The 20,502-nt window shown below is 56.4% G+C and overlaps 1 protein-coding gene across 3 annotated transcripts in view; it reads right to left on the reverse strand.

Annotated features, from left to right (window-relative positions):
* LOC138157115 (nuclear receptor corepressor 2-like) overlaps positions 1-20,502 on the reverse strand; it is a 219,162-nt gene that overhangs the window by 86,990 nt on the left and 111,670 nt on the right. For all 3 annotated transcript variants that reach the window (XM_069082791.1, XM_069082716.1, XM_069082639.1), the window contains exon 3: positions 12,396-12,523. In XM_069082791.1, coding sequence (XP_068938892.1) covers positions 12,396-12,523 — 128 coding nt within the window. The remainder of the gene's footprint in view (positions 1-12,395; positions 12,524-20,502) is intronic.

A 20,502-nucleotide genomic window follows, 5' to 3' on the forward strand; every position in this document is an offset into this window, starting at 1 on the left:
AGGAAGGAAGGAAGGAAGGAAGGAAGGAAGGAAGGAAGGAAGGAAGGGAGGAAGGAAGGAGCATTTACTATGTGCCTGCACAGGCACTGAAGATACAAAGAGAAAAATGAGGAGTGTTGGCTCTTAAGGAGCCCCCGCCCTGCTCTGGGGAGGCCTCCCCTCCAACAAGGGCCCCTCGGCTCCAGGGGGACTGGGAAGGTGCCTGAGGGCACCTGCCCATGCCCGTGCAGGGTCTGCGGGCACAGAGGCAGAGCAGACGGTGAGGGCTGGTGCAGCAGCAGGGCAGGTGGCCCCATCCAGGGAGGGAGAGGTGAAGGGGATTCTGGGGCAGCTCTTCCCACAGCCCAGCTACACACGTGGGCTCTGTCCACCCAGTCCAACCCCATCATTTGCAGGTGAGGAAACTGAGGCCCCGAGATATCTGAGGTCTGGATCCAGGTCATCCGGATCAATGTCCCTTCCCATGTACCATGTGGCCAGAGAGGATATGGGCAGAGAGAGGGGCAGCATAACTGAAGGAGAAATCCAAATCAATGACATCATGGATTCCCTGGAGTATTTGAGAAACAATTTCAGAATAACAAAGACATTCCCCTGCCTCCCAGGCTGTATACCTGCTAATGTAGATGCTTCATTATCTTCTTTTTTTTTATTCTTTTTGGAAGGCAATTGGGGTTAAGTGACTTGCCCAAGGTCACATGGCTAGTTTTTGTGTTAAGTGTCTGAGGCCGGATTTGAACTCAGGTCTTCCGGATTCCAGGGCTGGTGCTCTATTCGCTGCGCCACCTAGCCGCCCTCCTTCCCTATCTTCTAAGCTTTATACCTGCTAATGTAGATGTACCCCTATTTTCCAAAAGCTTTATACATGCTAATAGAATGGTACTACTAGTTTCACATCTGCTAATATAGTTGGACCCCTACTTTATAGGCCTGATATCTGCTAATGTAGACACAGATGTGCCTTTACCTCCCAAGTTTTACACCTATTAAAAGAGAATCTGATTAATAACACTTGTAAATGGTTTCATGCTGATCCAGTAGGTTCATGCCCTGTCTGCTCCCGTCCAACAAATAAAAGAACTTCTCTCTTAGGAGACAGGGTGGGTGTAGGAGCTTTAAAATCCCTACATATAACCCTCAACAGAACTGTTTAGTTCTCAGAAGTGCAGTGGTAAAAGGTTAGGGGAGCTAGTTACAGCAGCACCCAGCAAAGCCCCTCACTGCTTGTGTGACCTTGGGCAAGTCACTCCCCTTCTGGGGCTCCTCTATAAATTAACAGAATTGGACTAGGACTGGAGGGCCTTGTTTTTCCCAGCCTGGAGGAGGACAGAGAATAAGCTCCATCAGCTGATGGGACAGGAGCCTCACTCCACCTTACCCTCCACCCCACTTATGTGCCCTGCTTTAAATGAAGGGATAGCTCTGCCTGGGGCAGGGGGTAGGGACTCTGTCTGGGAGCCAGGGGCTCTGCCTGGGGAGCAGGGGCTCCTGGGGCGGGGGGGGTCAGGGGATCCATCTGGGGAGGCAGGGACTCTGCCTGGGGAGCAGGGGCTCCTGGAGGGTCAGGGGCTCTGCCTGGGGAGCAGGGCTCCTCCTGGGGGAGGTAGGGGCTCCACCTGGGGGGCAGGGGCTCCTGGGAGGGCCAGGGCTCCACCTGAAAATTCCTCTCCTCCCTCCTCCCTTTTCCCCATCCCACTTCCCCCTCAGCATCATCTCACACCCATCCAGCCAGCTGCTGCCTCTCAGAACATCTCATGCTCAGCTTCCCAGCTAAGCCTGGGGCCGGGGCCTGCTGGGAATAAGTGTGGGGATGGGAGGGGCAGCTGGGGGACACTGTGGCAGTCTCTGGAGCTCAAACCTGTCTCAACCCCTTATGGGCTGTGTAACATTGGGCAAGATGCTTCCCTCTGGGCCCTGTCTCCTCTTCTGTCACATGAGGGAAGCAATGGGGGACAGGCCTCTGAAGCTCCTTCCACCTTCATGACCCTCTAAACCAGGGGCAGGGCTTCGAAGCTGCAAGCGACTGGCATTTATTTTTAATTCTTCCTAAAATAAGTCTTAGTGGTCCTTTCTGTCTTCTCCCACATGACTCTCATCTCTGAGAGCCCCCGGGCCTCAGTTTCTGTATCTGTAAAATGGAATAAAAAAATACCCGTGAGGACAGCCTGCATCGGGTTGTCTTGGTGCTAAATACAACAGCACCTGCAAAGTATGTTAAGTTTAAATGGGGAGGGCCTTCACCTGCTGAGGCATAGTGAACCCCCTGGGCAGTCAGCCTGGGGAAGCCAGGGGGCTCTTCTCAGAATCCCAGCTTTTAATGCAATTCAAAAGCAGGCTATCATCCCAGGAGAAGGACTTCTGCCTAAAAGCACAGCATGCCTGTGAGCTAGGAGGAGGGGCAACATAGCCAGTCAGTGCATGACAGGCCCAGAGCCACCGTGCTGGAAGGAAGCGCTGGGCTGGGCACAGGTTCAAACACGCCAATGGGACAGGCCCTGCCCTTCCAAGTGTATAGAGTCTCAGTGGGGAGCGAAGGCCTGGGGAGGATCCTTGGGGGCTCAGTGACCTCTAAGGGCCCTTCCAGCACATCTGCGACCCCAGGATTTCAAGGCAGCATACAAGGCATGCCAGAGCTATGGGGAATACGACTCAAGAAGAAACATGGCAGGCAGGAGGAGGGCTGGGTTGGAGGACCCTGCAGCTTTCAGGCCCAAGAGGGAGCCTGGCAGACACTTCAGGCAGCAGATAGCTGGGGGGAACATGGCAGTGTCACCTCCTCTCCCACCAAGATTCCTGTCTGAGCCTCCCTCCCAGGTCAGGAATCAAAGCAGCTTTTGGAAATTAGGCTTGTCCCAACTGGCTGGTGCACCTGGAGCAGGCAGGGAGGAAGCGGGGTGCGCACGGGCAGCAGACTGCTGAGACCGCTGGGCTAGGGGCTGAAAGATGGGCACCTAATCAGTCAGCCGGCATGTATCAGGCATCTCCCTCGGGCCAGGCACTGGGGGATACCAAGAGAGGCCAAGGAGTGGCCAGTCTGACCAGGAGACAGCCGGCTGAAAACCAGCAACAGGCAGGATAAAGGCGATTCTCCACAGGAGATCAGAGGGGGCTGGAAAGGCTTCCTACAGAAAGGGAGAGGGGCTGGTTGGGACACAGGGGTAGTAAGTGGTCTCCCAAGTCTACACAAATGGGGCAGAACCACAGGCTTCGTCTCCCCAAAGCCCCCACAGCCAGGCTGGGCCGCATCCCAGCCCCCTCCCTGGGGACAGAGCAGCACCTGCCAGCAGAGCTGATTCGAGGGGGGACCATTCAGGAGATGTGAGCCTCCCATCTACGGGGGGATCCAAGAGATTCATCTCCCATTATCAGCCCCACACATCTCAATGATCCCACAGGGACAGGCGCCTCTGAGAAAAACACCAGCCCCAGCACTCAGAGCTACAGACACATCAGGTTTTCTGCCAGGAGAGCCCTGGGCCGGCCCTGAATCTTATCATTAGAGCACTGGGGTTTGAAAGGGCCTTTCCCTATCCCCAGGAAGCCCCGCAGCAAAGTGAGACAGAAGGGGCACAGAGGAGGTGCCAAACCTGAGGCCACTCTGGCTCCCTGGAGGTCACTGAACCCCTTTCGGAGCACTTCACTGCCCATCTCCCATCTCCATACCTTTGCCTCCTCAGTCTACCCCACTTGTAGTGCCCTCCCTCCTCCCCTCTGCCCTTTGCCTTCCTCTGAGATCTGGCCCAGAGCTCTCCTTCTGCAGGAGGCCTTCCCCTCCAAGACTGCCTCCCATCTACTGTGTGGGAACCTGACTTGTATGTATCTTGCCTCTCCCTTTAGAATGTAAGTTCCTTGAGAGCAGGGGCTCTCCCTCCATGGGGCTGTACCCCACATGCTCAGTGCAGGGCCTGGCACTGAATTCAGATGGCCTGACTGATCAGGATTTTGTTCACTGATGAACGTACCCTCCCTTGGCCCCAGGGCACCAAAGGATCCAAATTCCTTTACCACAGGACCTGGAACAGAGGAGTCATTTCCTCAGGGTTTGTTAGAAGTCTGCCAGAGTAGAGCTCGCCCCATCCATGGACAATGCTCATCTTTACTGGATATATTGAGGTCAGAAAACAACCAAATCCTGCTTGAGGAGGGGAAGTGAATGGGAGGCAGGGGCCTCCGAGGGCATCTGGAGTCTATCTGGAGCCCCCCATGCACTAGACCATTCCACACTGATGTCCAGATGCCTGAGCAAGGCAGTTAAGCTCTGAGAAGACACGCTGGGTCTTCTCTTTTGGTATCCCCAAGTGTCACGGCTAGGATGACAAGAGCTAGCTAGCATCAGGCCTCAGGTCAGGAAGACCAGAGCTCAAACCCTGCCTTCCTGTGGTCACTGCAACCCTGGGCACTTAGGATGGAATGAGGTTTTTATTATCTCCTATGTGCAAACCTGAAAGAGCTACATAAAAGCATTGTTAGAGGCTGGACACAGAGGAGCCACCGGCCCCTGATTTTTCATACACAAAATGGCTGTGGCTTGTGGACAAAGGGGCATGCTCCTGAATAGCCATGCTCCTAGATGGTCCTCCGAAGCTGGGCTTAGGGCCTTCTTTGGCAATGGAACTGGCCTGAAATGAGCCATTCACATTCTCCCCAAGCTCAAGCATTTACAAGTCATGGGAGGGGGGGCACTCCCCTCAAAGCCCACCTCCTACAGGAGCTGGTCTTCCCAGCTGCCACTTCCCCTTCAAGATGACTCACAATTGAGCTGTCTCTATCTCGGATGGACGGACAAAGTTAGACGCTTGTCTCCCTAGCAGAACATACGCTCATTGAAAGCAGGGAGTGTGGCTGATTTTGTTTTGCTTGTCTTTCTTTGTATGCACAGCACTCAGGACGGTGCTAGGCACATGGGAAGCACCTGATCAAAGTTGACCTGATGCCTCAAAGTTTCATCTGTAGTCATGGAAATAAATCAGTTCTGTGCAGCATTAGAACTTGGGACGCCCGGCCCGGCGGGGAGCACACCCACACCGCACGAGGCTGGCACGGCCAAGGACAAGCCCAATTCCTGGCATGTTGATGGACAAACGCCACCCAGAACCTCCTCCCTGAATCAGGGGGAAGGGTCCTAGATGCCCAACAACCCCCTCCTCCTCCGAATCATGCTTTAAATGCACAGAAGAAAACCCATCAGAAAACAAAGGGAATCAATGATACTGTCACACAGGTAGAAAAGTACTTTTAAAAGACAAGTTCTCAGACCCCTAGTTTAGAACTGTCCCCTTCCAAGGCTTACATCACTGCTGCCTCTCCCCCTCCTCCCCCCAGGAGGGCAAAGGAATCGGATTTTAAAGGGAGCCTGGGCCACACTCTCCGACAAGAGGAGGAGGCAGCATCTATTCCTGACTCGGTAACAAAGCCAGGGCCGTGGGGCTGGCAGGAGGCAAAGGACCCCATCTCCACAGGGTCTCTCCGGCAGGACACACCCTCCCTGAGATCAGCGGCCTCCACAAAGCACAACGGAGAGAGGCACACCGTCCCTCCAGGAGGATGAGACAAGTCGCAGGACCCCTGACTTTCTGAGGCCCTCCACCCACCTCCTCTTCCTTTTACAGACGAGGAAACTGGGGCACAGCAGAGCAGGGGACCACTGCACTAAGAGCGAGAAGTACAGAGAGGGGGAGTCTGCGGAAAGAGCCAGCTGGCCCTGGGTTCAAACCCCAGCTCTCCCATCTACAGGCTAGGTGACCCTGGGCAGGGGCCATTTAACACTTCCGTGCCCCAGGCAGCTCTCTAAGATGTGGAAGCTGCAAGGCAGCTTTGGGCTACCCTAGGCATTTTTTTTCAAGGGTTTCTTTGGGGGAGTAGAGGAGAGAATAGAGATTTTTTTTTTAATTGAAAATAAAATTTAATTAGAGCTGATAATGATCTGAATCAGCACAGTTTCCTCACCAGGGGTGCCCTACATAATTAAGTCACAGGCCCACATACCACTACCCCTCCCCAAACTGGTCAGCTTGGACATTTTGCTAGGTGTTAATGAGATGATCTCACTGGAGCCTCACGACCATCCCCTACAAGGGTCACTACAGGGTTTTGCTGGTTGTGTCTTGTCCCCCTGGGGAAGGCGTGCCCGGAACGGTGAGGTCATCAGTGTGGGGGAACTTCTGGTATGAGCAGTCCCTTCACGGATCTGTAACACAGAGTCCGACAAAGTTACCTGGGGCACTAAGAAGCAACCTGGCCCAGGTGTGAGAGAGAGACAGGCCTGGGCCTCAGCACTGGGCCTCTTGCTAGGGGACGACGGGTCTGGATAATAATAGCATACACAGTCCCTGCAGAGGTCGGGGACTTTGAAGGTAGAGTATTACACATATTTTCAGTCTGCTGGGTTGGTTCGTTTTTCTCAACTGCTTTCCTTCCCACTCACTGCCTTTTAGGAGGCGGGAACATATTTAGAAATGAAGATCATGCCAAAAGAAAAGATTTTTAAAATTTAAATACAAGTATCCCCATTTCATAGATCAAGAGACTGAGATGTGGAGACTTGGTCCCAGTCACACACCCAGCAAGTGGAAGAGGCAGGATTCAAACCCAGCACTCACTGTAAGAGATGTCCAGGAGGCATGTGGGGCTTAGGGAGAGGATGGGGCTGGGCCGGTGGCTCCAGAGATCTGAATGTTATCGGTAGTGGAGGGTGCAGGGGGTGAGCTCAGCCAAGAGAGACTGTGTAGAAAGAGGCCTATGACAGCCCTTTAAGCCATGAAGAAAAGGTCTGTACTTCACAGGCAAAGGGCACATCATGAACACTGTTTCCCTTTCCCCCCTTTGAAGCCATCACTATAATGAGCATTAAGCTAAGCCAAAGGGCAGATGCCCTGGGCTGGTCTTGGGAATCCTGGGGAGACTAGGGCTCAGGAGTCCTCTGGCCCAGCCCCCAGCCCTAGAGCTGGCAACGCCCTTGAGGACCATCTTGGGGAACGGAGGCAGAAGAGCTGGGGGGACTTCTCTTCCCTCCCCTCTCTCTCTCCAGGAAAGGGAAATCAAGTACTGAGATGCCAGGCAGGAAAAGGCAGGGGAGAGGACTCTAGGAAAGGAATCCTCTTCTAGGAAAATTAATTCATTTTGTGGAAGAAAACTGCCTGAGGGGACAGAACAGTATAAGCAAAGCAGGAAAACTTGGATTCAAGTCACCAAAGCACAGAATTTCAGAGCTGGAAGGGGCCTGGGCTGTGGCTGTGGCAGGGAAGGGCAGGGGCGGACAGGCTCCATTCAAACCCTCAAGGGACACTTAGCTACCTGAGGGACCTGGGGCAAGTCTGATGGACATCCCTGAGCCTCAGTCTCCACATCCGCCAAATGCAGGGACTGGACACTGAGCTCCCTCCCAGCCCCAGATTGAGGCTCCTGCCAAGGGAGCCCTCTGGAAACACTCTCAGCAAAGGGTCGTCCAGCTCAAGCCCATCCCAATCTGGGACAGCTCCAAATGTCCTGCCTCTGACACATGTCACTTAACCTGTCAGGGCCCCAGATAACATTGAAGACCACTGGCCTAGGTATATCCACGAAGGGTGCATACCAGGAGATTAAAAAAATCACCAGTCTGGCTGAAACACTAAATCTTTTTTTTAAATTAAGAGAATTTAAAAGAAATACAATTTCAAAGTTGTTGTTTTTTTTAATAACTCTTTGGTTCCTTGTAAAGGTGAAGGAATTTCCCCCCCATTTGGGAAGGCCCCCTTTCCAAAATAACCCTCCCTGCCCAACAAAACTGGTTTGCAATCCTCAAAGCTAGGTGGCACAGTGGATAGAGCCCCCAGCCTGGAGTTGGGAAGAACCGAGTTCAAATTTGACCTCAAACACTTTCACTTAACTCTTTACCTTGGTTTCCCCAGCTGTAAAATGAGCTGGAGAAGGAAATGGAAGCATCCTCCAGTATCTCTGCCAAGAAAAACTCCAACAGGGGTTTCTCTCCATAAATGACCACACGACAAGCCTAACTGGGCTCTTTACCACTTGGGAGAGGCTGGGCCAATGGTAACATCCCTCTGTAAGATGAGGGCTGCCCTGGAACTTCCCCGATGCTCTGCGAGCTAAGCCCCCCTTGCTGTAACACTCCCAGGAGGGATCAATCTCTTACCAAAGTATTTATCAAGACCTTACTGTGTGCCTGGCCTTGCGCTAAGCACTGGATACAAGGGTAACATGAACACACAAAGAGGACGGGAAAAGCATGCCACACATGGCAGCCTGGGGGAGGAGGCCTCTCACAACGATGCCCAGAGGGGTAGATGTCCCCACAGTAAAACCCAACCCTCCCCATGGGGCCAGAGGCCCAGGCTGTCCAGTGACTGGCCCAGTGACCAGCACCCAGAAGTACCTGAGGCCTGACTGACAGGCTGAGGGGCTGACCGCCCTCCTTCCCCCAACCTCGGTCCCCAATGCACACTCCAAGGTGGACTACAGATGCCACAGCCTGTCCTGCCCTGCGTACTGGACTCCGGGAAATACGAGGCCTGGGCATCCCTGTCCACCCACCCTCCCACAAGGAGTGCCCATGTCACTCCAAGGACACTTGCCCGGCCTCGGGGAGCGTCTCACAACCCCAAGGATACTGATGCCGGTTCTGAGGATGACTTCAGAGGACTGACGGCCTCTAAGGCCCTAAGCCCTCCCACATCCTGACAGAGAGGCACCAGAGGGCGGGTGTGGGGGGAGATGGGGGTTTCCAAGCACAGCCCCCATGGTGCATTCCTTGGCTTGGTTATCTGTTCCACAAAGCAGGGGGCTGGGGAAGGGAGCTGCTGATGGGTGACCAGAACATAAATATTAATGAAAAAAAGAGCAACGATAACATTTTGTAAAAGGGGAGAAAATGACTGGGCTTTGGCCGAGGTGACCCCAGGGGCAGGTTATTTGAGGACATGTGGTCTGGCAGGAGGGCACTGAAATTGAGTCAGAACTCAGGTCTGAGGGCAGCCGCTCTGTGACATCAGCCAGCCCTCTCCCCTGCCCTCAGTTTCCTTATCTGTCAAAAGATGAGTGCTGAACGGGGTGACCTCTGAGGCTTCGTCTAGCTCAGAGCCAAGATCTCGGATCTCTATCTGGGCAATGACGGGCTGGCCAGGTACTGCTCAGGAAGGTCCCTAGCTATGGTCCCTCTCTGTACCTGGGACGTGGGAGGGAGAAGAAAGCAAGGGGTGCATGGGAGAGCATCTAGTCTTGGATCAGCCTAGAGGCTGCTGCCAGCCGGGGATCTCTCCGACACCCCTGACCTTGGCCCTCCCTCGCAGCCTCATACTTCTGACAGCCCCGCCTTGGGGACCTCAGAGGGTGTCAGACGCACATCTCTTGTCTGCAGATGAGTAAACTGAGGCCCAGGGGAAGGAAGCAGCCTGAGGCCTCAGAACTCAGGCCCAGCATGCCTTCCATACACCAGCTGTTCCCCTCCCAGGCACAGGGAGGTTGCAGCCAAGCCCCAGATCAAAGGGACAGCTTCTGGCTCGCACAGGCTGGGAGGAGCGGGTGAGCTCCAGGACAACGCCCGCCCCTCCCAGCCACCACCAAAAATATGTTTTTAAGAAAATCTCCCTTGACACAGGAAACCAAAGCCCGGCTGCCCCCAGCTGCTCCTTTCATTCGCTATTTTCCCACATTAATTTTGGGAAAAAATGAGGCTGGAGGGCTCACATCTTGCCCAGCTTTTCACAGCTTGGGAGGGGCCCCACCCTTCCTCCTCCTCCCTCCCACCTTCCCCTGATGCCAGGGGAGGGAAGGCAGCCAAGTTCCCAGGTTCTTTTCCATCCCTCCACCCCTTCCCAGCCTCCCAGACAGACTGAAGGAGAGGCGGCACAAGGCCCTGTGTGCCCCCAGGCTCTCCCGCCCTGCCCATGGATTACATCAGATGGTGGCACCAGGTCACCCTGACAAAGCCCACCTGTCCAGGCAGATTAAAACACTGGTGTGCAAAGGGAGGAGGAACACTGACAGATGACAACGCAGGGACCAAAAACGCCAACGCGCTGAGCAGACACACAGCGCACCAGGACAGACGGACACACAGCGCAATGGGCAGACACACAGCACCAAGACAGACAGACACAGCGCGGGACAGACGGACACGCTGCATGATGGGCAAACACACAGATGGACACACAGCGTGAGACACATGGACACACAGCGCGTCAGGACAGACGGACACACAGCGCAATGGGCAGGCACAGCGCGGGACAGATGGACACACTGCATGATGGGCAAACACAAAGCACCAAGACAGACAGACACAGCGCAGGACAGATGGACACACAGCGTGGGACACATGGACACACAGCGCGTCAGGACAGACGGACACACTGTGTGATGGGCAGACATGCCCAGCATCTGAGGCTGCAAGGAGTCTGTCCTCCTCCCAGGGCCTGGGTCCGTATGGCAGCTGGTCAGTGGGCACTGAGGGTCATCAGTGACCAAGGAGCACACCTCCCATTAGTGCTGGATGACCACCACACCTTAACTGTCGCTAAGTGAAAAGCCAAAGCCGTGGCAAAGCCATGCCCTCCTCTCCCTCCTCCCCCTCCCCTAGATGCTTGGGGGCTCCCCCAGTACACATCCCAGCCCAGCTCTCCTGGGGAGCGGTCACCATGAGGGGCCACCAGAGGGCCAGTGAGAGGGGCCAGGAAGGTGGAGTCTGGAGGAGAGGAGGGATATGGTGAATAAAGCACCAGCCCTGGAGTCAGGAGGACCTGAGTTCAAATCCAGCCTCAGATGTTTGACACACTTACTAGCCATATGACTTTGGGCAAGTCACTTAACCCCAATTGCCCTACAAAAAGCCAAAAAAAAAAAAAGTAGGGTGATCCAGAGGAAAGAGAGCTGGCCTTGGAGTTAAGAGGCCCTGGATTCGAGTGCATCCTTCACCCAGACTGGGATAAACACTGGAGAAGGTGCTAACCTGCATGGGAGAGGGACTTTCCCATGAAGGGAAATCTCAGGCCCATCTTTGCCTCCCTTGATCCAGAGCTGGCAGTAATGTCCAGGCCATTCCTCTCATTCACAAATGAGGTGCCTGAGGCCCCCAAATGTCTGAGCTGCCTTTCAGTGGGTGGTGAATGTGGGGGAGGCTCCTAGGCTCCAGAGCCGCCCAGAGAGGAAGGAAGGGGCTGCTCCCGGGAAGCCTCCCAGCAGCAGGCAACAGCCCCCAAAATCTCCTGCGGCTGCAAGATTCCAGGCACAGGCGCCCAGCAAGGGCATCAGGCCGTGCTCCTGTGGCCCCAGGAATCTAGAGGCGCAGCCGGGGAGGTCTGCCTGGCATCCTTTCTCCTGACTAAGAAAGCCCCTTCCCACACTCGCGTCAGGCCCCATAAGATAAAGGCCAGACCCAGAGCTGCCCCCAGCCCTGTGCTGATGAGGAAACTGAGTCCAGAGACGCCCCCACCCCTGGCCTGGGCCCCCTGGAAGGCTCAGAGCAGGAAGGCCAGAAGAGGGATCACCAGGCCGCACAACTCTCAGGCTCTGCCCCTGACCTCCCGTGGGGAGACCGTGATGCTGCCCCAGCCATGTCCCCTAGGGCTCCCAGGAAGAGGCCTGATCTGCAGCACCGGCGGGCGGCCACGGCCCCTGATCCTCCAGAGGCTTCCTAGCACAGGGCAGGGGATGGGGGAAGTGGAAGAAGTGTCTCTAAGGTGCCTACTGTGTGCCGGCCACTGTGCACTAAGCACTTTGACATGTGGCACCAGGTTCCTCATAACAATTCTCTGAGGCTGCTGCTCTAGAGGAAACCGAGGCAGACATATACTAGCGACTTGACCAGGGTCACCCAACACCAAGTGTCTGAAGCTGGGTCTGAACTGAACTTGGAGTTGAGAAGACCTGGGGGCAAATCCCGCCTCAGACTACGGCTAGCTGTGTGACTCTGAGAAAGCCCTCACAGCTTCTTCCTCCAAACAAAGGGCTCGGGCTTAGCAGGTGGCCCCCTCCCCAGGCAGGTGTGCTCCAGACCCTAGAGCCCCTGATTCAGCAGCAGCAGCCTCCCCCCCCCCTCCTGTCCCTCCCTCCTCCCCTCCTCCTCCCTCCCCCACCTGCCCCTCCTACTCCCTCCTATCCCTCCTCCCTCTCCCCATCAGGCTCCAATGCCCTCCAGGGCAGCGAGCTACTCAGCAGGGTCCCCCCAAGCCACAGCCCTGCTCTCTGTCCGCCCTGCACATGTCACAAGCCTCAGGCCCTCCCCCCTATCCTCAGTTTCCTCCTCCATAAACCGGTTAGAAGCAGCCCAGTCTCAGGGCTAGAGAGCATATGGGTGCCTCCCAAAGGCTCCAGATCGCAGGCCAGGGCTGGGCTTCCAAGGTCTGGCCCAGCAGGAGGGCCTCCCAGAAGCACAGCCCGCCCCAGCATCACCCCCATCTCACCTCTCATTCCCCGGCTGGAACTCGGACAGCAAGGACGGCCGCCGGCGCTGGGGCTGGATGACGGATCCGGGCGACAGGTGGGGGGCGTACTCACGGGAGTGGTGCTGATACTCCAGGAGACCCACGTCCTAGAAGGAGAGTTGGGAAGATCAAGGTTAGTGCGTGACACAAGGGGCCCAAAGCAGGCCAAACAGGGCCTCAGTCACTGCGGGTGGCAACTAGCTGGAAAGGAACTGGGGGCCTGCACTCCAGCCCACCCACCCACCCCCCACACTGAAAACTGAAGAAATGGAGGAAGAGAGAGGCCAGTGCAGGTAAGGCAGGATTTGAACCCAGGCCTTCCTGCCTCTAAGGTCCTGTGCCCCAGTCATCACACCACAGTGTATCCCCTCCACAAGCCTCAATTTCTGCCTAGAGAGTCCCCAAACCAGAGTGGGTAATGTCCACAGAAACAGATCAGTCCTACTAAGTGCGCTCTCTGGCCCCTTACCACACCAGCCCTACTAGGTGCTATCCCCGGCCCCTCACCACACCAGCCCTGAGTGCACTCCCCAGCCCCTTGCTGCACCAGCCCTACTAAGTGCACTCCCCAGCCCCTCGACATGCCAGCCCTACTGAGTGCTCCCCAGCCCCCACCACACCAGCCCTACTGAGTGCACTCTCCAGCCCCCAGCCACACCAGCCCTACTAAGTGCGCTCCCCGGCCCCTCGCCATACCAGCCACCCTCTTCCTCACACACCTCCTCCTCTGTCACTGGGCTTAAACCCGGGCCAACAGAATGGGGAGCCGGGTGCAGAATGGGCCCTGGACTGATGGTGTAACCCTAAGAGTTTCATCAGTTAATGGCAGCAACTGGGCCGAGAGAGGTCAGAGCAAGACCCGTGAGGACTGGGGGCCAGAGAAATGCCAGCAGGAGGGAGATGGCCAAGAGCGGCCAAGGCCCGGGCCGGAGCACAGGTGGACTCGGCAGAAACACCAGGGCCCAGTCCTATGCAGCCCCTGCCGGTGACCTCTCTGAGGCTCAGTCTCCAGATCTGTGAGATGGAAGCTGGGACACAGCCCTCGCAGGACGCTCAGAACACAGTGAGGCCGCGGCCGGGCCTTGGGGATACTCTGTGAGGGCCCCTCTTGTGGCCACTGAGCACACCCAAGCCTCTTGGGCTGGGGAAAGAGCCGCAGCCCCCACGCTTCCCCAGGGGTCAGCGAAGCTCCCTGGCTCCCATCCCCAGAAGTAAGGGAGAGGTGAAAGCACAGGCCCCTCCCCGGCCCCATGCCCCTGAGTAGAGGGCCTGTGAGCCGGCTATCCATGGTGGGGGAGGGTGAGGGGGGGGGGAAATGCAAGCAGATGAGGAACAGCAGAGCTCAGCCCAATGCCCAGGGCAGCCAAGTGGGTCCCCAGCTGCTGGCAGAGGCCCGGGCTCTCATCCTGCTGGGCAGTCTGTCCCTCTAAGGCCCCTTCCAGGCCCATGCCTCTCGCCCCGTCCAACAACGGTCATCTGTGCTCTGTGAAGCTGCTCTCCCGCTCAGGGCCAGCTCCGGGAGCCAGACTCCCGTCACACAGAGCCAGCAGCTGCCTTTCCTCCCCACTGCAATGTTCCACCGTCTGCACCCTCAGGAGAGACAGTCCTAAACTGGGGCTGGTGGGCCTGTGTGCTTGTAACTGGGGAACTGCATGTCTGGATGACTGCCCTCATGAGCCCGTGCATTTTGTTTCCAACATTCCAAAGGAAGACCCTGAGGAGTGTCCCCAGACATCAGCAGACTGGCTGAGGCATCTAGGGGAGGTCGGAAGGGGCCCGGCTCATGAGCTGGCCTCCTGCAAGGAAGCCCACCAGTCAGGTGACCTTTAGCCAGCTACTTAACCTGGAAGGTCCAGGGGCTCCGAGGCCCCTCCCTCAGCCCCTAGGTCTCCTCTTCCTTATGACCTTCCAGACCCTCTGAAGCTACCTCCACCCCTACCTTCTCCTCCAGGCTCCTTCCACCCTCATACAGGGCCTCAGGGAGGGGCCCATCATTCTAGGGCGATTTGAGTCCCTGGATCGCAGTGCTCAGAAAGGCACTGGGGGCCATCTCAGACCTCACCTGGGGTACAGAAACACCCCCTCCCAGCTCCGCCAGCTCCCAAGAGTGAAGGAGCGGGGCAGGGGGCTGAAGGCGCTTCAAGCAGGACTGACCCCTTTCCGAGACAGGGAGGACAAAGCTCAGAATAGGCCTGGACAACTAATCGAGGGTCAGAGCCATGGCAGAATCGGGCAAGGGGATAGGCCCAAAGTGTCTAAAAGGAAGTGAGGTGGCCAGCATTTGTGAGAGCACCTACTAAGCGCGGGAGATACAGAGAACGGCAGGACACAGCCCCCCCTCCAGGCGCTCGTGGTCTAGGCAGAGACACAGGTCATGGGTGACTTGGTCCAGGCGCTAAAGGAGGGAGAGCAGGGCTTCCTAGCGCCGGAGTATCGATGATGGGGCACAAGAGGCGCTCAGGGGCCCCGCCCTGAGGAAGGCCCCCAGGACCATGGGCGGCTTTGAGTCCAGGTGGCAGGAGGAGTGCTGGGAGGCACGGGCTCCACCTGCCCTAGAGAAGCTGCCTTCGAGGGCCTCAGGGCCTAGGACCAATAGAGGATGGGCACAGAAAAGGAGCCTGGGACAGCAAAGCCAACTGCGCCCCCGTCTAGCAGGGGGACCAGGGGCCAGTCAGCCGGCCAGCATTTATTAAACACCTATTGTGTGCTACCAAAACAGACCCAACACGCTACAACCGCTATGAGGACAGCGCAGCACAGGAAGATGGCTGTGAACGGCCCCAAGCGTTCTGTCTGTGCTCGCCATCCCAGGGGACAGGGCCCCACTGCTCCCGAGACCACGGGGTCACAGAACACCAGGTCTGGGGACCTCCAAGGTCCTGTACACAGGAAAGGAATGTGAGACCTGCCATGGTAAGGTGACTTGGTTAAGGTCTCTTGGAGATAAGGGCCCAGGACACAGTGAGGGGTTCAAGTTTTGGGGTGGGGGCGCTTTACTGAATTGCTCTAACCTTCTGTTTTAAAGCTTTTGTTACAGAGGAGGAGAGCATGGGGGAGGTGAGGGTCATCCACAGCAACAACAAAGCCTGCCAAAAAAGCTCTGGGCCCAGGTCTAGCCTCTGGCACTTACATGTCACGTGACCCTGGGTCAGTCACTAAACTTCTCAGAACTCAAGTTTCCTCATCTGAAAAACAGGAACCATTTTCCAACAATCAAAAGGGCTCCATTAAGCACTCCCCATGAGCCAGGCTCTGTACTAGGTTTGGGGAACACAACAGTCCCTGCCTTGAGGGGCTGAGGCCAGATCAGGAACCAGAACCCCATCCCTCCCTCCCAACGCTGCTGGGGTGCTCAACACCCATGTGTTAGGGTGTCTTCTGCTGCCTTCACCCTTCTCCCCAAAGGGCTGAGCACAGGGCTAGGCACAGAAGACCAGAGACCCAGAGTCAAAAGGGGCCTTCCAGGTGATCCAAGCACCTTTATTTTACAGATGAGCAAAGGGCAAGTGACTTGCGCATAGTAGGTCCTCATCCAATATTTAATAAGTGGTGGGGCATAAGAAAGGGGGGTCTAGTTTACAAAATGGGCCAGCTCTCAGATCTCCCCCCCCCCCCCACACACACACACACACAGCTCATGGCTCCTTCCTGGGCCCCTCGTTGCCCAGCCCCAGACACAACAAGAAGGAGCCGGGGGGCTGGCGGCCACACCACGGGAGCCAAGGGGCACCACGGTGCACAGGAGTAACCATGGGTCAGGAGGACCCCAACTCAAATCGGCTGTGACCCTGGCAAGACGCTGCACTGTGCCTGCCTCAGTCTCCTGCTCTGTAAAATTGGGATAACAGCAGTATGTCCTTACCGAGGGCACTATGAGGACCAATGCCGTCACTGTAAGGCACGTGGTACAGTGCCTGCCTGGCGCATGGCAACCCTCTATACATGTCAGTGCTATTACTTATTATTATTATTATTATTATTACTATTATTATTATTATTTTAAGAAGAGCTCTAAAAGTGCCGCGTAATGCCACCTGTTAGTGGGGTGAAAACAGAAGGGCCAGGGTGGGGGATGCTAGGAACGGGAGCGCCGCTGTCTTCACAGTGCCTGGCACCACGGTTTGCCAAGCCGGTTATAGATGCATGATCCTGGTCCTTGGGGGAGGATCAAAGAACCAAGGCCAGAGGAAGAAAGGGGTCATGGAGGTCATGTGGACAAAGCCCCAGGTCAGAGGAGAGGGCACAGCCACGTGGGGATCAGCCCAGAAAGGCCGACGAAGCATCTCCCAGGGCTGGGCACTCAGGAGATCAGGAGAAAAGTGAAACCTGCTGCGGGAAGTCCCCAGGAGGGGCGTCCCCGAGCCAAGACTCCCACTCGGGCCCTTGAGCCCCAAACACAAAAGGGCCACGAGAAGCCAAGCCGCACTGGTCAGGAGCCCTGGGGGCCCGCAGACCCACTGGAACAGGAGTGATGCTCTGGCTTATTCTCATGGATTCTGCCTAGTGTTTCCCAATCACATTTCCACCCAGTGGGTAGCACCCCAGGAGCGCCCCCAGGGCCCAGGCCACCAGTCTGGTGCCTCTGTTCCAACTGGTAACAAAAATAACAAGAGACGTGATTCACCTTTCATTGTCACAAGAGCCCCAGGAGGTAGGTGCTAACATGGGCCCGTTTTATAGAACAGAGGCAGACCAGGTGAAGAGTCCCACGACTCGTCTGAGGCCAGATCCAAACTCGGGTCTCCCTGCCTCCAAGCCAAGCACACGGGTCCCCAGCCCCGTGTGCTACGGGCGCTGGATTCTGACACAGACAACCCAGGGTCGAACCCCAGTTCTGCTGTGCTCCTATGTGTGAGAATAGGGGATGGGAGGGAGCCCAGGCCTTGGATAGAGCCAGAGGGGACTCAGAAGTCATGCAGGAGGCTGAGGCCCAGAGGATGGTAAGTGACTTACCCAAAGTCACAGGGTAGAAGGGGACAGGATTTGAACTCACGTCCTCAAACACCAAAGCCAGTGTGCTTCTGAAAACCATACCCCAGCTGGAAAGAAGGAAGGGGCCGAACAACCAGCATTCCCATTAGAAACCCTGTCTGCTTAAACCTCAGATGCATGAAGCTGTTTTTTTTAATACTAGGATAATCATTTTAATAGAATTGGTTTCCTTATACTCATGCATTTTACTTTGGGTGTCTACAAGCAGGGTGTTGAGCTGGTCTAACAAGCCAAAGCCCAGTGAAGGTCCAGGGAGCCTGAGCCCGAGCAGGGGCCAGGCCAGGACCTTAGGGTGGGGGCACAAAGCAGTCATTTATTTCTCCCCAGGCAATCTGCGGCTCCTGGCAGCCAGCTGGTCCTGCTGGCTGGTCCTCTCCTCAAGGCCAGAAGCCACATCTGCCCTCACATCCCCTCGGCCCAGCCTTCCCCCTCAAGAGGCCCTCCTCTTGCTTGGGTCACTCAGACCTGCTCTGCAGTGGACAGAGAGCTGGTCAAGGAGCACAGCCCTGCTTCGGGGGACACACTGAGTCATCACTGCCTCCCCAGCTCTCCGGGTCAGTCACCCCCTCACAGGCTCCCCAAGTCACTGCGGGCAGGACCCCTGCCCATGGATCACAACCCAGGGTCCAGGGCCCTGGACGACGGTGCACAGCACCCTCGGGCTGCAGGTGACTTCTCACCAAACCTGGTGTGGGCGAGCTAAGCCCAGCATGTACTTCAGGTCCATTACATGAGTAGGTATTATTTTTCCCCCATTCTTAGAAGGCAACCCCCTGGAGGGCAGGCACCGGTTCACTTGTCTCTCCCTATCCCCAACACCCGGCATCAATATTCTGGCACTTTATGTTTCCCAAGTGAAGCTTCAACACTCACTTACTAAGTGGAAAGGCTATGTAGCACAGCGTTTAGAGGGCCGGCCTTGGCACAGGACCTGGGCTTACACTGTGCACCCGCTGGGTGACCCGGGCCCAGGCCCTGGAGGCACTGAGAAAGAAAGCTGTCGAGAAAGCACCAACCCCACCAGGGAACCCCAATCCTGGCCCCGCCTGCCTCTTACCATGTGGAGGGGACAGAGCACAGATCAACAATGGTCCCCTCCTGTCTAGTGTCTAAATCATAGGACCACAGAAGGACCTCCCAGACAATCACGGGCAGCACCCACTCCCACCTCCCCATTCTAGAGAAAAGGAAACTGAGGCCCAGGGAAGATGACCACGCTAAGGTCACCCCTACAGCAGCTGCAGGTCAGGCATGATGGCCATAACTGTAAGTGTCCTAGAGAGTCAGAGGCCTGGGCGAGCCGTCCACAGAAGGGATCTGGGAGGCCTTCCTGGAGGGGACGTCCTCTGAGCTGGGCTCCAAAGGGTGTCACCAACAAAGTCAAAGACTCCGAGGGACAAGCAGCCCCTGGGTGGGTAGAGGCAGTCGAGAGTATGTTCGAATCCCAGCCCAGACACTGGCTAGCTGTGTGACCCTGGGCAAGCCCTTCCACCTCTCTCAGAATCAGTCTCTTCATCTGTAAAATGGGGACAAGGGCACCATGCTCCCAGGGTGGTTGTGGAGATCAGAAGAGAGAGCACCTGCCCAGGGCTGATCAAACCCTGGTGCGCTCTACGACGGCTAGTTCTTATTAATAATAACTACAAACAGCACGGACGCGACAGCCCCAGCGCTGAGGTCTGCGTCGCATCCTGCAGACGTCCTCTCCTTGGATCTTCACATGACGCTAGTGCCCGGAAGCCGGAGGGGAGATCCCTCTGGGTCTGCTTCCTCCTCCTCATCGCTACTGGGTCTCAGCTCCCTTCATCTGTGCAATGGGGCAGCGCCTTCGCGGAGGAGCCCAGCTGCACTCCCTCGCTCAAAGCACAGTCTAGAGTGGGATGGCTTTCCTGTCAGGGGCTTCTCCCCAACTGCCATACATACACTTGCACTGGGTCTGTATTTGCCTGTGTGTGTGTTGTCTCCATCCAACAGAACAGAAGCTCCACCAGGACAGGGACAGATACTGGTCGCTGTTGGGTTTTATTTTGGGGTTCCCCCCTCCCCAATCTTTGTATCCCCAGTGCCCAGACCAGTTCCTGGTCCACAGGAGGCGCTTCATAAATACTTGTTGATTGACTGAGGAAAAGAGGGAGAGGGTAGACTGCTTCTCTCTTTCTGGGGCTGCATGACCTTCACCAAGCCCCTCACTCCCCAGAGCGAGCCCTGGCTCCATCTGTCAAAAGGAGATGAAGCATCCATGTGTCTCTTCTCCTTCCCAAGCCTCAGTTTCCTCATCAGCTGGGAAGGGGTAGTCCAGCTCTAGACCAATGATGTGGGTCGAGGAGGTGTGGGAGACGCAAGTCTGGCTCTCACCTGCCAGCGCCACATGGAGGGACAGAGTCAGTTCTAGGGAGGACAAAGCAGACCAAGAAGGAGGGGCAGGAATCCTGCTTCAGGGCCTTGCTCACTGTGTGACCAGGTCAAATCTCTGTGCCTCAGATTTCCTCATCTGTAAAATGGGGGTCATGACAGCACCTTCCCACCAGGGTCGCTGGGAGAATTCAATGGAATATTTGTCAAGTGCTTGGAAGCCTCGAAGTGCTCTATGATGCTGGCCCCTGTTTCTTTTATGAATGCTGATGTGGCTGTGACACAGGGGACGTGCACGTTAATGCCTCAGCCCATGATGGAGGGTCCCCTGGGATACCAAAGGAGAAGGCATCAGAGGCTATCTGGCCAAGGACACACCTACGTAGGCAGCTCTGGGCAAGTGGAGGCCTGATAGACAGTGAGGCTGAGCCTCCCAGGCCCCCCAGTCTGGGTGGGGGGTAGGGGGCAGGCGGCTGACACCAGCCGCTGAGCCGAGGAAGAGCTCACCAGGATTCCTCTCCCATGTGGCCAGGATCCAAGCCTGGGGACAAGGTATTCATTGTTGCAAGCCTCTCTCCTTGCCTTGCAGCTGGGCCTCCAGCTTGGCTACCAGTAATACTGCGCTCCTCCCATCCTAAGCCCACCAGCCACAGACCCCTGGGGGGAAGCAGCTGCCCCCTGCATGGTCCATGCCCACCATGCTGGCTCTCAGCACCAGGGGACTGACCAAAGTGTCCATGCC

This window comes from Petaurus breviceps, unplaced genomic scaffold, assembly GCF_028583685.1.
Source record: "Petaurus breviceps papuanus isolate PSGF00001 unplaced genomic scaffold, PetGlider_PUasm1.0 101, whole genome shotgun sequence".
NCBI classification, from domain to species: domain Eukaryota; kingdom Metazoa; phylum Chordata; class Mammalia; order Diprotodontia; family Petauridae; genus Petaurus; species Petaurus breviceps.